The sequence below is a fragment of the Chaetura pelagica genome, unplaced genomic scaffold (assembly GCF_000747805.2).
Source record: "Chaetura pelagica isolate M959 unplaced genomic scaffold, ChaPel_1.0 scaffold3, whole genome shotgun sequence".
In the NCBI taxonomy this organism is placed as follows: domain Eukaryota; kingdom Metazoa; phylum Chordata; class Aves; order Apodiformes; family Apodidae; genus Chaetura; species Chaetura pelagica.
Window position 1 is genome coordinate 15,168,063 of NW_009952974.1, and position 15,747 is coordinate 15,183,809.

The 15,747-nt window shown below is 35.1% G+C and overlaps 1 protein-coding gene across 1 annotated transcript in view; it reads right to left on the reverse strand.

The window, feature by feature from the left end:
• Positions 1 to 4,624: 4,624 nt before the first annotated feature.
• CWC22 (CWC22 spliceosome-associated protein) overlaps positions 4,625 to 15,747 on the reverse strand; it is a 32,616-nt gene continuing 21,493 nt past the window's right edge. The window contains exons 14-19 of the mRNA XM_009996189.1: positions 12,438 to 12,515; positions 11,144 to 11,296; positions 10,089 to 10,216; positions 9,031 to 9,132; positions 8,721 to 8,914; positions 4,625 to 5,211 (exon numbers count right to left, since the gene is read on the reverse strand). Of these exons, the coding sequence (XP_009994491.1) occupies positions 4,625 to 5,211; positions 8,721 to 8,914; positions 9,031 to 9,132; positions 10,089 to 10,216; positions 11,144 to 11,296; positions 12,438 to 12,515 (1,242 nt within the window). The remainder of the gene's footprint in view (positions 5,212 to 8,720; positions 8,915 to 9,030; positions 9,133 to 10,088; positions 10,217 to 11,143; positions 11,297 to 12,437; positions 12,516 to 15,747) is intronic.

A 15,747-nucleotide genomic window follows, 5' to 3' on the forward strand; every position in this document is an offset into this window, starting at 1 on the left:
GCATATTCATTAGAAGTGTGCCTGTCATTCCAGGTAGGCATCACTTAAGCATTCCTTCCCCATGGGAAGCCACAACGGCTGCCTGCACCCTTAGCATAATATGATTTAATGCATCAACTTCTCAATTGGCTATTTCAACTCCCAACTTTGTCCACTATAAATGTTCCCTGACACTTAAGTATGTTAATACAGGTTAACAGAGGAGACCCAGAGACCCTTCAGCCACTTCTTTATCTAAACTCAGAAACCTGGAAAACTCCACCAGTGCTTCTTCCTAGCAAACGTGCAAAATAAAGGTAATCTGAAAGAAATGCTTCCAAATGTTAAGAATTATCAACTTCATCAAGCCTGTCCTGTAATTGCCTGTTCTGAGTTAAGGAGGAGAAGACAAGAAGCATGCTGCACACTTGGTGCATATGGCAGGTACGCACACACACCCTGCAGCCAAGGTACCCTTTAAAGAACACTTTGACACGTTATGAGTCTTATATAGTAAATTTTTAATGTGTATTTTTGGCATCATACTTTTCTAAACGGCTAAACATTGCATGTGATAAAGAAGAAAGTGTGTAAGTGCTAGAAACAAAATGGAAAACCTGTAACTAGAGCACGAGGAAAAAACCTATGAGAGTAAGAACACTGAGCAACGCAAATACAGGCAATTCAGGAGCAGCACCTGATGACTGACCAGATGAAGGATCTTACTCCTCTGCCTTTTAAATCAATAGGCATTTCTCCAATTACCTCAAGTATTACTCCAGGATGCTGGAAATTTCTAGTCTTTATGGGATGGAGTGGGCTTATCCATAAGGACTTGAAAAGACAAGGAATATTCTTCAAGTTAAATCAAATTTTAGGAAAGGTAGTAACCAAGGAATTTTAATGTAGCTTTTTATTATACTAAAAGCCAATAATCTGAAATTTAATGAGATTTCACAGTTGTGACCGAGACAAAGTACCTCCAAAACCAACAGCAACTGAAAAAGCAGCAAGGGGACCAGCGCTTTTAAAGTAATTAAGGAGCGATACCACCCAACAAGCTAAAACCAATTCATGTTGCACCCCCTGGGAGAAGAGCTTTGACCTCACCTCCATACCTGCCATGAGCACCTCGACACCAAAGACAAATTCTCCAGTTTCTTGGAGCTCTGCAGCCTCTTCCACACTCTTGCACTTCCCCCCACCACCTTCTTTTAAGAAATATTGCAGTTTATTTTCTCCCTCAGGAAAAGTTTTGGTCCCCCCTTTATTTAAAAAAAATACTGGAAAAAGAGAACTCACAATGGACATAGCTTAAACAAACTGTGACAGTTAATTTTCTCAACAGACTTGTTTTTTGGGTTAACAAACCATTTTCCCAACAACACTAAAGCTTCAGGTTACACTCCTTCCCTTTTTTAAGTTAGAATAAAATGCTTAATGATAGTCATGAGCAGAGAAGAAAAGAAAGTTTCTAACTAGCCTCAGCCAAATTACAGACTTGCTTGAGGAAAACACATAAAAAGCAGAACATCTCTGAAGTGACCTCAAGCATATAAAGTAACTTTGCTCATGCCACGTTTAACCTAATACATGTTTTATATAGTTTTAAAGTATTCATTTATTCTGCATTTTGGCTTCATTCCTTAAAAAAATACTTTGACAAATAAAAAAGCTTTTAAAAAATGCTAACATATTTAATTTGAAATAAATTGAAGGACAAGTTTCCTTGCTCTCTGAATATTATTAAAGTAACTGTAGTCAATTCTCTCTGCTAACGTAATAGACTCTTGCTTTTTTGGATTCTCCAAGAAAATCAACCTTATGCTTCTTTCAGCAGTGAAAGTTAATGACAAGGAGTTTAAGAATGGTGAATAAAGATAATCTAGTGTCTTCCTTTATGTTCATATACTTGTACAAATTTAATGATAGAGAAGCACTTAAATTGCTACTGGAGCTTAAGGTGTCCACCCCAGCTCATGTATTTTTTAGAGGCTGATGCGTTAAGCTATTTTAGAGTATTCCCTGCATCCAAAAGTTCAAAATTGTTATATTACTGAAGACTTAAGGAAATTAGAGAACATCATACTCCTACTTTTAAATAATATACCATCTAATTCTAATTAGTAGTACTAGTAATTTTCAAAATTTAATTTGATTTTCAATATGCACATGATTCTGTTGGTAAAATTAAGTTACTATGAACAATGCAAACAGAGAAACTTACTTTAGCCAGGTTCCCATTCCCATGCAGAACTGTGGAGGTGAACTATCTACAATTTGAAGACTACAAAATTCCTTAAGTAGCAACTAAAATTGCTTTAGAAAGCATTGTCTATTAATAACAATTCTAAAGTATTTTTAACAAAAAGGGTATATTGTTTGGTTTGAGTATTTATCCAACTTCCTTCAAATTACATTATAGTCACAGAACAGAATTACTGTTCTTGCAAATACCACAAACACTTCAATAAAGATTCACTCTTACGTGGATGGTTAATTCACTGGGTGAGTCAACAACTCAGCTCTGTAACCCCTAATGCCACCACTGTAAGAAAATTCAGAAACTTGGCCAGGGAGTCCTAGCAAAAGACACAATCTCTCTTACCGCATCTATGACTTCCAATAGCAGAGGCCTACTAAACAGGGTCATAAACAGACCCAATTGCAGAAAGCTAAGGCTGGGCTGTTTCAATAATGCTTCTAAGTACTAAGCATTAACAATGGAGGAAAATAGTGAAGAATATAATAGAATGTCCACATCTTAAATAAAGTCTTCCAGTCAAAACTGCTATTCAAAACACAAACCTAGAGCTCCAATATTAATTATAGATGAGATGCATGAGTCAGTTCATTACTGTGCATGGTCTACAATTAGCCCTTACTGCTGGAGAAAGCAAGCTCAGTATCACTGTGGCTCAACTCAGCTCTACAGCAATTGAGATGGACGGAAAACACAGCCCTAAAATTCTTACGTCATTCTGCTACTCCTGGAATACCCTCCTTTTTGAACCGTACACAGTATTTTGACTTAAAATAAAGGGCAGGACTGACCAGGGCCTTATTCAGAGATGCACAGTGCCTCTAAGGGCTAAAGAAGTCCTTCAGTGAGAGTCTGCTAATAACTGAATGAACTGGGTATTACTGACCTTTGTGCTGCAGACACTTCTGGTCTGCCACAGTGCAGCCACACTTCTGTTAACACACACATCAGAAATACAGCTCATTGTCTTACTGCTTCTAGGTAACATCAACCTGTTCATAGTAGTGATGGTAAAAAGTTAATTTTAATACTTTGTTCTATTAAATATCTATCAATATTTCTGAAAATTAAAAAAAGCCCCAAATCACCATGAAACTGTAAATGCAGCTAAGGACCCAGCTCAAGTCCTAATTTCACTCTCTCATTTTCTCAACAGAGAGCACAGTATTTTTATCATCTAGTATGAAACAACACAAAGAACTGGAGATGTTTAAACTCACATTTCCTAATTAGCATTTCTGAAATAAAATGCTTTATTTTTTAATAAATATTTTTTCCCCACATTTATTGTTTTAATGTATTTCCATTTATTAAAAAATTTCCTTAGTTACTAATGAGTTTTAGCTTTAATCAGATGATTCATTACTAATACCATGAATGCTCAGCTAAGTACTTCAAAAAACTCCAGGTAGGAAAATTTGTAATGTAAACTGCTGAGGCAGCTGAATGATTTTTGGTAACCTTTGCTTCCAATAAACTTGAGCACTTCAAGACATGCCGTTCAAAACATATAAAAACATTTTCAGCACCTTTTATTTTGATTTATATTTATATATATATATATATATATATACGCACGCAAACACTGGGAAAGATGTTCTTTAAACACTGTCTTTGTAGGGTTAGAGCTGAAGTCTGTGACTTAAAAATCAAATTCATAGCTGGAAAAAGAAAACAAACAACCCTGATTTTTTTCCCTGTCTCTAAGATCACAAGTTAAACTAGCTCAGGATGCTAGCAATATTAAAAAACACTGTGAAAAGTAACAGAACAAGTTGACACACTTTCAAATGTGACATTTTAAACAGCACTATTGCCTCCCCAATTTTTAAGTCTTCAAGAAAAAAAATAAACTGAAATATTTCCTGAAAAGTTCAAACTCACGTTCATGTTTGTAAAGTTGAGAGAATATACATCTATAGAATGCCAAACCATTCATGCTGATGCTTGAACATTTTTTATAAAGCTATCTCATGTAACATTCACATTATAATCTGAAAATTTTGCATTTGTCCCCCTAGCCTCAGTATCTGCCTATCAACTAACAAGCAAAGTTAGAAATCAATGATTTTTAGACTATGAAGTTACACTTACAAATACTTGAAACTAGTGACAAAAACACTCATTTTTTTTGAGATCTTAATGGTTTTATTCACAAAATAAACAACTGCTTCTTTCCAAAGGAAGAATTTAACAGAAAGACTCAATGCTACAGTTATAAAAAAGTGGTACTGAAAATTTGAAAATGTCTGATAAAATTTACAAATGCAAACTATCACTTTGTACAAAATCTTTTCTTTTTAAAGAAAGTTCAGTAATAGGCTTTAAAATACAGTTTTAACAGCTCAGAAATGCACACTAATTTCCAAATCTGGTTAGGTGCTATTTTCGTCTGTGTGGGGAATTCTCCCTCCGTCTATCCTCGTTCCTTCTGGACTCTCTGTACTCCTCAGAGTACCGGCTGTACTTCTCTCGGTGCTTCTCTGAACCATTTCTGTATCGCTCTTCTTGTTCCTCCTCTCTTGGACTTGAATTATTATGGCCTCTCTCTCCAGATTTTGATCTTTCTCTTTTTCTACTGCGGTGTCCATTATCTTTGCTCCAGTGTCTGTAATTTTCATTATCAGAAAAAGAAGCTTTTCTCTCTGCTTTCTTTGGTTTTGAATTACTGTGTTTATTTTCTAGATCCTTACTTCTTTCGTGGTTCCTATCCTTTCCACTATGGTAACTGTCTCTGTCATTGGACCCATCTCTGTGATGATATCTTGATATATCATCCCTCCTGTGTGATTCTCTCACATTTCTATGATTTCTTTCTGATTTGTTCTCAGTATCACTTCTTTCCTCTTGCTGCCTCCTTCCCATTTTCTTTTCAGGTGACTTCCTTCTCTTTTCTTGCTTTTTCCTGGAAACTTTCTCAGATTCTCTGTTTTTCTTTTGCATTCTCTTTCTTTTAGCTTTAGGAACATCTGAAATTATAACAAAGACAGGAATAAAGTTGTATTTTAATTTATTATGCTTAACTACATAGAAAGCTATATTGTTATTTTTTGTCAGAAAACTTTGTGGGTATGTGTCTGGACAAAGGCTGCAAAATAATGAAATTTTATTTTTATTGCTCCCTCTACCCCAACTCTGTGTCTCATGTAATGAGGGAAAACTGACCCATTCTTTAATTAATCAGGTACTGATAATTTTAAAATGCCATTTTGCATTACAAGTGTTTTATTTAACGTAGAGCAAAATTTTCCATAAAAGTACAAAGTAGTCTATCAAGCCCAGGGCTACTCTTCAGTAGTTGTCAGTAACTCTGCTGTAACTAACACAAGAACCTCATATTAACAAAAAGCAAGGACACAACATATAACCCCAAAACCTTTAGAGCACACGTGAAAGAAATCAGGGAATAGCCTTCTGCACTTCAGCTCATTTACAATGCCTATAAGATGCAGCTCAAACCAAAGAGAAACTTCTTCCTCAGCTTACAACAAAACTGAAATCTGCACTAGAATGCAAAACATTAGTAAGCAGTCATAATAGTGTTAAAATAAAGTAACTCACTACATAGGAAGCTGACACAGGATCTGCAAACCTATTGACACAGGAATTTTTTGGTGATGTATAATATCCTTTCGTATTTGAAAATATTTGAGATTTTATATACTGAAAAAACTCCATTAACTTTCCTTCCCCTTTCTCCTCCCACCCTTTAAGAGGGTGTGGGATGATTGCTGGAAGTGTGTCCTGGTTCGAGCCGTGACAGAACCAATTCTCTTTCTAGTAATTTCACTTCTCAGTTAAGTTTCTTCTAAGTAGCTGCACTTGCTGAAATTTACAGCCAATTTTCAGTCACTGTCTGCTTCTGTAACTGATAAACTGCACATTTGGAGATATGATGCCTGGACTTTCCAATAAGCATGGAAATCTGGAAGTTCTATAGAACCAACAAGTCTTTTTTTTTTATCCTTGGCCAATAATCTGTCCCTTTTTTGGACAAAAGACTGTCCTGTAGTGAACTTTTCTCATTATAATACTAAAAAACACACCTCCATCCCAACAACTACTCATCTCCAAGGGGTGACCACCCTCACTGAGCAGCACTCTGAATTTTCTCTAGTCTATACCTTTCAAAGCGAAGCAAGAGAATTTTACACCATCATGACAAAGGTATGCATGACTGGAGTCCCCCAAGCTCTACCTGTAAGATAATGGCCTTAGAGGAGAAGGATGCTAGGAAAGATACCACCATGTCAAACTTCGCCGCTGCAAACTCTTAAATTAAATTAATTTACTTTTCCAATTACTTCCTGGAAAATCTTATCAGTCAACGGAGATTAAATATGGCAGATAGGGAAAAATCTCCCAACACTATCCTACAAGGAAGCAGAGGCATGCTGAAATGGCTAGAGACAGTGGTACCACAGCAGCCTAACAACGGCCCTTTGGCTCATTTTCAGAAGAAACAGACAGCTTTGTCAACTATTTAAGATTAAATCTAACTCCTGTATTTGAAAATACACAGTAGTGCTCATGTCAGTGGAAGGGGCCCAGATTCCACTCAACAGTACTTAACAGTAACAGCCATTTAGAATAACCATTAATTCACCTCCCTGTATCAACCACAGTATCATAACATCTAAAGGTTTCTAATCACCTTCTGAAAATGCCACAGCTAGAAACTGATTTAATAGTCCATCAAATATCTGAGTTCTACAGCAGCTGTCTAGTCTCGTGTCTGAGCTGTCTTCCTGACACCCTCATAAAGTGTGAATACATTAAGATTTTTAAAACTGTTTTCCCTATAATTTTACATCCATCAGAATGTGGAAAAAGACCTCAGAAATTAAATACAAAGGAACAAGCTGCTGTGGTAACAGACAAATTTCGTCCTCTGCTGGACCTGTTTTGATTGGAATAAATTATCCAGAGCAGTGCTGTGCTGAGTTTGCTGGTGAAGTTCCTCACATCAATTGTAAGACACAAATCTCTAATTTAGCTGTATGCTCTATTTCCAATCAGCAGTTTTTTCCTCTTCTGTATTGCACTGTTAAAACAATAAAATACTGCAGCACCTTCCTCTGAAAAATGCCTTTCAATTCTACGAAGTTATTTTAAAGATTAAAAAAGCAGAAATACAGGAAGACTTAGAGTTACGACCACTAATGGACCTCAATCAAGTTTACATTAAGGAATACAGTTATCTCCAATTAGTGTTCTGACCATTTAAGTACACAAGAACCAGAAAAATAAAGTAAGTGAAATTGGGCTGTAAAGATACAAAAATGTAAGTTTTAGTGAGTATGTTTCTAAGTGGAGAAAGTGAAGGAAGGTCCTAAACTTACAAAAATAAAGCATTCTTACTAGCAGACTGCAGACTCAGTTGGTTTGTCACTAAGGACTTACCTCTCTGGTCCCCATCAAGTAGCTCAGCAGAGCTGCAGCTGTCTATGCCAGAGCCATCTGGCTCTCTGCTGAACTAACACCTTCTCTAACCCTGTTTATCTGTGCCCTCCTCTAGTGCTTTGTCTTTATTAATGTCATGACACACAAATCAGACTTTGTACAGTAAGACTGCAAAGGAGAACAAAAATGCATTTCAAAAGCATGAGCACTGTTTTTATTTTATTAATCAACATTTTTCAGTTCAAAGGCACGTAATGAATCAAATGAATATTGAACCAGCAAGCATCTGAATTATAGACATCGTGCTGTGTTATCATCTGCTCATATTATATACAATGGGGGAGACTGCACACACTAACTCATACTAGCATGTACTTTATAGATTTAGTAATGTCTATGACATTACATCAAACAGAAGGTTCTACATCAGCAGCATGGTATAAGACGGTAAACACTAATTATAATGCATAAAATTACAAAATACTAAGTTGTCAGCAAAAGCTAATCGGAGATTTCTCTACAGACAAGAACCTTCACTATATTGCCACACAAAGTCTTTCTGAGAAGAGGAATTAGGAACAGAGAATCAGAAGGAGAATAAAATTTGAACACTTTGCTTGAACTGAACGTCATTTGTGAAAGATGAAGAGGCAAATATTTACAGGGAAAGACACAAGTAGTATCAGTCTTACTCAAGTCAAGCAAAGAAGAGTCGTAGACATTCATATCTACAGTTTAACAGTAAGCATCCCACAGATACATTAATAGGGAATAACTCTAATCCCTCCATCCTCCACTGAAGTGATAGTAATGTATAACAAGTATCAACTGTGTAAAAAAGTAACACACAAACCAATGTTCTTCAGATATTAAATTCTTTAAGAGGGGAACTAATTTCTTCTGAATTATATAATTTCCTTAAGCAATATTTAATATTTTAAAACATGTAATTAAAAATATTTTTAAATGCAAAGAAAATAACACCATCTATAGGTAGTTTTTCCTCAAAGTACATATAGAAATAAATAGGTGTATAGGAAAGAAAAGTAAATAGTTATAAGCAGTGTTTAAGTACCTGAGTCACTGCTGTCACCACTGCTAGATGAGGAGTCACTGCTGCTGGATGAGTCTGAGCTACTACTGCTGTCAGAATCAGAATCTGAGGAAGAGTCTGTCTCTGAAGATGAAGAGGAATCTGATGACTCAACATCATGTTTCTGTGTCATTATCATCTTTGGTGCATTTTTAAGATGCTCTCGTAATTCATCCCTAATTAACAAAAAAAGGGCTTGAAAAAATTTGCTGGGTTTTTTTGTTTTTCTTTTTTTTTTGCGGGGGAGGGGTGAGAAGGAAAGCAAATATAAAATCAGAAAAATGTTCCTTACGTTAGTCCTCCAAGTCCAATAGAAGTGAAGAAATTGATGGCAAAGCGAGTGTTTCTTGGGTTATCCCGAGGCAATAATCCCTCAAAGAAAGGCTGCAATGTTCTGATGAAAACAAACATCTAAATTTAACACCGTGTCAGCTTAGCACTAATTCTCATTGACATTAATAAACTTTAAAAGAAATTATATGATCTCCAAAGGACAGCAAAACTTCTCTTCATGCATTTTTCAATACTTTCATTGTCTGTATTGTTTTATAGGCTTGATCTAAATGCTATTTAAAAACTCGCTCTTTTATGAAAACAAACTTCTTCACACACAGAAGCATTACATACATACTGTCACATTATGACAACAGAAAGCCTGATTTTGTCAAGGCCTGAAGAAACTTGTGAAATCTCAGTAGGCTCTGATAGCAAAGGATAGTACATGCTGACAAAGAACTTCCAAGATCTAGGTACCTGTGTTGAAATCCCATCAAACATGGCCCTAAATATAGTTCAAGTTTACACAAGTTACTAAATTATTTAAATTATCTACTAAACTCTTCATCACACATAGAAATCCCAACTTATAGAAAACAGCTCAAGCAACTGAAAGGAACATTGACAGAATGTAATGCATTAAATCACACACAGGATTAAGTGCATGTATAACCTATACTTAAGGATAAGCAACTAATCCTAGGAAAACTGTTTATAATAGTTATGTGCTTTTATAAATATTTTTTTTCCGAAAAAGAAGCAATAGTAACATTTATTACACAGCTATATAGCTGACAATACATTAAAATAGATTTACACTTGGAAAATCCTTGTGCAAGCTGAAGTAGCACTGGGGAAAAAAAAATTATACATCTTGCAAATAATCATTAACATACTTGAACCCAAATGGAGGTAACAGGGACTATGCAATGATTAACCTACACATGAACTTCTTCTTGAAGTACTGCAGCTACAGAATTGCAAACTTAGCTGAACTTCAAGTTCTTATCTGCACTTTATCAGATAAAGAAACTAATTCAATTTACAGTTCAGAAAATAAAAATTGCAACTTACACATCTTTTAATCTTGCATTTAGATTAGGAAGTCCCATATATTCACTAAGTTCCTGAAAGAATATTTTGACAAAAATTCTACTGGAGGATGTAGTAGTTTCTTCACTCAGTATTATACATTCAAGGACCTGAAAATATTTAGAAAAAAAACCCTTAAGTTTAAGCAGACATTATTTTCTTTGTCTTAAAAACTTCTGTCCCTCTGAAGTAACAAATAATGACATTTTTGTTGTTTGGGTTTTTTTGGTTGGTGTTTTGTTTGTTTGTTTTCCAAGAACATAAACTCTGTAATTCCTAGTCATGAGTTTTTTACTCAAAAATTCTTTTCTACCACCTGGAAGCAGTTTCTGATCATATTTATGCTAGTAATTATTTAAGGATTTATTTTATCCAGAATAGCTCCTAAGAGAAAATCAGGTGGGTAAATTTCTGAGAAGTTAAAGATTTGGAACTTAAGTTCTGAAGAGGTGAAATACTTGGACTGACTTGTGTGTGCCTGAAGAATCACAATTAGACTAGGCTGTGAAACAAGAATAGAACAGCATGAAAAGAGGAGTACCTTTATATTTACTGCTTCATTTATGATATCTCAGAATGTAAGATTTATTTTGTTTGTCACTAGAGTAACAAAATGGCAGTATTTTTATATTGCTTGTCTTTATATATTAAACTAAAACTTTTATAAAAATTATTTAGAAGTTTATTCAGGGTTGCTTTTTAGACAGTTCTGCTACTTACACTGTTGAGTAGAAGCTCAAAATTCTAAACAAAATTCTATTTTAAGCAATCAATTCCAGCTGAGCTTCATAAAATAACAAATCGACTACCTCAGAATGGGGAAGGTAGGATGATGATGACGCACAGCAGGAAGAAAGGAGATAAAGCAACACAGAGTTGTTCAGCAGTGTCCAAGATACTTAAAATAATCCAGTTTGCTACAAACAGAAGTAGTTCCAAACTGCAGAATAAATACTAAAACTAATGTAAGATAGATTATTTCTACTGAATATGAATTACTGAAAAATGAATCTAGGACAATAGCCTTTTTTACTTACACTCCAGGGAATGGAATCAGTGTACAGTAGATGAGCAAACATTTTGGCAACATTCCTCAGTTTGTTCGTTTCCAAACGGTGAATGGTATCATATTGTTCTTTGAAAATAGCTTCAAAGGATTCCATATATTCTTTTTTTAACATGCAGAAACGCTGAGACAACATTGTACAATTTAAACAACTAGGTTAAGCAAAATATTAAACATGCAAATAACCTACAAGTAAGTGACTTAATGGTGCAAATCTCTACTGAAACATTGTCCTTTAAATAACCCTTGGAGGAGAAGAAAATACCTTCCAGTTGATACATTTTATTGCTTTTAGCCATTTGTCAGAACAAGAAACTCATGTGCATAGTGAACTGGTAATTATCAATGTTCAACTACAATAAATTATCCAGCAACCTGTTTTAATTCCATACATCCAGTATTTTCACCTCATGTAACCCTTATCAAACCTAATTTTTTTTCATTACATCACTGAACGGCTTTTTAAATTAAAGAGGCTGCAGCAACAACCACAGAGGTATGACACTTTGGACATAAGCATTCCAAGAACATGGAAATTGACATATACATTCTACTGAATGTGTAGCTTCATATGGTTAGTGCTTTGTAACTGACTGTCAGCAGAAGTATCTCCTCAAATGCTGGATAAAAAATACAAATCAAAAAACCCACTCTCTTTCACCATAACTTGCTCCCTTGAGAAGACAACCATTTTATCTTAACTAGTCAGACCTGTCAGTATCATATATAGGGAAAACTTACTAAGAAGTAGCAGAAAATATTACAGCAATTAGTTACACAAAGAGCTAGCTGTTTACTGGACAAAAAACAAAACACACACAACCCTGACAGAGCAAGTATTCAGTCTTGTGCTCCAAATAAAACCTACTAAGCAGCTTAAGAACAAAACTGTAAAAGACAAGTCTTAAAAAATTAATCTCTAGCAATGTAAATACGGTATTTTCTGGCAACTCATAGTACTTTCACCTCTTTTTAGTACCATTCCTTTGCCACTTTATTCTTCTATCATAATGAGAAAAAAGGGAGGCAAAAAAAACCCCACTAGAAACAGAAAGTGTGTTTTCTTGTTCAGCATTCACTGTTTATTACAATCAAAATGTTAATGCAATTCACTAATACAACCAATCAACTAATACAACCATTTTTAAAATGATTCAGAGACTATTAGTTTTTACTTGTCCATTAAAACTTAAGTTTGACACACAAAAAAAAACAGTAAGCCAATGAAATTACCATGAAGTGTAAAATCTAAAAACAGAACTCACCCCTGCCAGTAACCCAAAGAATTTCTCATATGTTCTTTGCTGAGCACAGCAGTCAAGTATCATATTGCAGAGTTCTTTCTGGTTGAAGAAAATAAGAAATAGGTAAATTCACTGTAGCAGAAAAAAACCATCATTACTAAGCACCAAAATATTGAAGAAAGCCTTTAATGGATGCAAGCTTTGAAAATAGAGCATTTATATAAAACTTCATTGGCAACACCAGCAGTTTTCTGAATTTCTCATGTTTCAGGAATTATCTGGTACACAAACATGAACTTTTGCCATTCAAATTCCTTCTTCTGCTTAAGCTACAATTTGTGAGGTAACACACATCTAACTAAAAAAGGTCAAAACTAATGTACAAACTGACTTACAGTCAAAAAAGAAGGTATAAGATGAAAAGATAAGGTTTTGAGGAGGTTTTTTTTGTGGTTTTGGATCTTTTGCTTGTTTGTTTTTATTTTGCTGGTTCTGTGTAGCTTTTTTTAATAGCACCAAACCCCACATTTATAGAAAATGAAGATATTTCACAGTTTCCAAATGTTAAAATAGCTTACAGACAAGCCACTTGGAAAATAAGATAGAATTTACATGCTTAGCAACATAGTTCCAAAATCAAGAATATCTGTAGATTTTCATATATAATAGTATCTTTAATTATTCAGCCATAATTTTCACTACAAGCTCTGCTAACCATAAACAACCAGAAGGCAGCATTTCACTGAAATTGCTTCAGCAGAGAGGCCTGAGGGTGATGTGCAGAAAGACTAACCTTGACCTTGGGAGGCCAGTATGCCTAAGACTTGGTTTATAACCAAGAGAGTGAGAGGAACTTGTCTAAAGTTGTTATATTCATGTTCTCAATCACTCCCTAGAAAAGCATCTCTATTGCTCAGCTAGGAAGGAGCAGAGGAAGCCTAGCTAGATTAGCTTCCCAAAACTTTTGTGCATCCCCATCACTAAGATCCTGCCTTCCATTCTTCCCCATCTTCATGATGGACATGGACATAAGCATTATGGCAGTCCCACAGAAGATACTCTCTTTTCACTGATACCAACTATCTAGAACAGTTCCAGGCTTTCTGGAATACAGGTTGTTTGGCTCCCTTTATCCTTGTTCCCCAACATCATCACCATCATTATTGGATCACTCTCAGATAGCTACCTCCTATTCTTTCACACACCAAACCAAGAACCAGAGGGAAACACCCAGGAGTGGGATGTGCTTTGTACCCTGCCTCTAGGACCAGAGACCTTCATCAGCTGAAAGCAGTAATCTAGGCAAGTAAGCATGCATGGGTTTAAAGAGCTTATTCCTCTGGCCTACTATCTAAGTTACAGATTGTAATAAAGTTATGAACTAGTTTAGGGCATATTTTGAAACATTAATTAAGACAAGTTAAGCAAACATGTTTATATAAACTATAAGGCATGAAATACATAGTGCTTAAATATGACTGCTGTTTTTGCCCATTAACATTTGTTATTATTTTATCATAATACTAACTCCATTGCATAAATTCATTTATGACATTCCCAAATAGGTTTTTTGCTGTCAGTCATGTATCCTTCATGATCAGTTTACCCTCTCTTGAAACCAATAACACTCCCATAAAAATTACTGGATAATTTCAAGCATTTTGTCCCCTTTATATATTACTCTAGTTTACTGTCACATACACTAGATTTCATATTCTCCCACTTGTGCCATCCTTACAAGCATGTAATCCAAAAAGAACCATTTTGCCCACCACAAACACACAAAACAAATAAAAAGCAAACCATACTGAACAAGAGAAAATCTCCCTCCAAAAAACAAGGCAGTAACATATAAATCTTACAGGTGAATTTAAAGGCATTTCTTGCAACATTGTCACACTGTATTAGTGTGATGTATTAAAATGCATATTAACTTTTTATATTATCCTGTCTTGCAGTAATGCTGCAGTTAATCAGTTTTTAAACAATAAAAAGGGCATAAAGCTTATGCCACTGCTAATAATGTCAGCAAGACCAGAAAAACAAATTACTTTTCTTCCTCATCTTAAATGCAATTACAATATTGGTATCCCCTGTGGTTTACAGTAATCAAATATTTTAACATTTTAATTAAACACTACAATGATTTCTAGGAGGGTATCTTGAATAACCACATGAATGAAAATGGATTTGCCCACAAAGACATTCTTGCTAGTGTTATCAAAATAACTTGAAGTTAGGTCTATAGTAACTCTCTTCCAGATTAAAAATGAACAAACTTCAAAAGGAGTTAATTATTTTTTGAGAGATATGACAAGTTCACATGGCAAATCTAACTTCATTTATAGCTTTAAAGGTTAGTTAACTCATTTCTGTACTCCCAATTATAACACTTCTGGTGATGTTTATGGCAGGAAGAGGCTGTGTTTTTTAGTCCATCACTTCCTTGAAAGAATGCAATGTATTTGTTTCCCAATTTTACAGGAAATTTATATATACTTCCTTGTTCGACTGCTTTCATACAATGCTCAACAAGTGACTATTCAGCTTAAAGAACATACAGCTATCTCATAATGAAGTAAAATGCTTTGAAAATATCTGACATCACATACAGATGGAGAATGATCTTTTGTAAAGATATTTAATTCATTATTGTATCATGGAAAAAAATGTATCACTCCCCAAAACTGCTAATACAGAAGATAAGGAGAAAGCTCCCTCTAAATACACTGTATTTGTTACAGTTCTCCCTAAATATTCCCTAGTAGCTCTTATCAAAATAGTGCAATAGTTTAGATGGACTGTGGCTCAACCGAACATGCCAAGTATTATCATATATTTGAAGATGCTAAAGCGTAGACTAGGAAAGACAGAAAAATTAGGCTAACTTTTTTTCCACAGAACTTTTTTAAAAAACAAGCACACCCTGCCCACTCTGTATTCCCTGAACTTTGCACAAAGGTGATGTTCATTGCAAACAGAGGAGATAAAGCAACTCACTTTTCTCACACCCTTCTGATCATGGGTTCCTTTTTACAGTTACTACCTTTTTTTCCATCACTTTTTCTTCCCTTATTTTTTGCTGTTTCTTTAAGATTTGCATTCCCCTAACGCTGCATTTTTCAAACTGCCCCACAGACTGCCTCCAAGAACAGGTTTCCTCTTCCACTCCCCAGTTGGAAGCACTGTAGTTTCCACATCCCCTCTCTTGCCAGCCTCAGAACTGTGTTGCATCATTGCACACATAAGCTGAAGCAGCAGTGAGACATCCCCACCCTCTAATCTAAGGCAGCTGCTTAAAATATAAATGCCTAGACTTGGTTTCTACAAT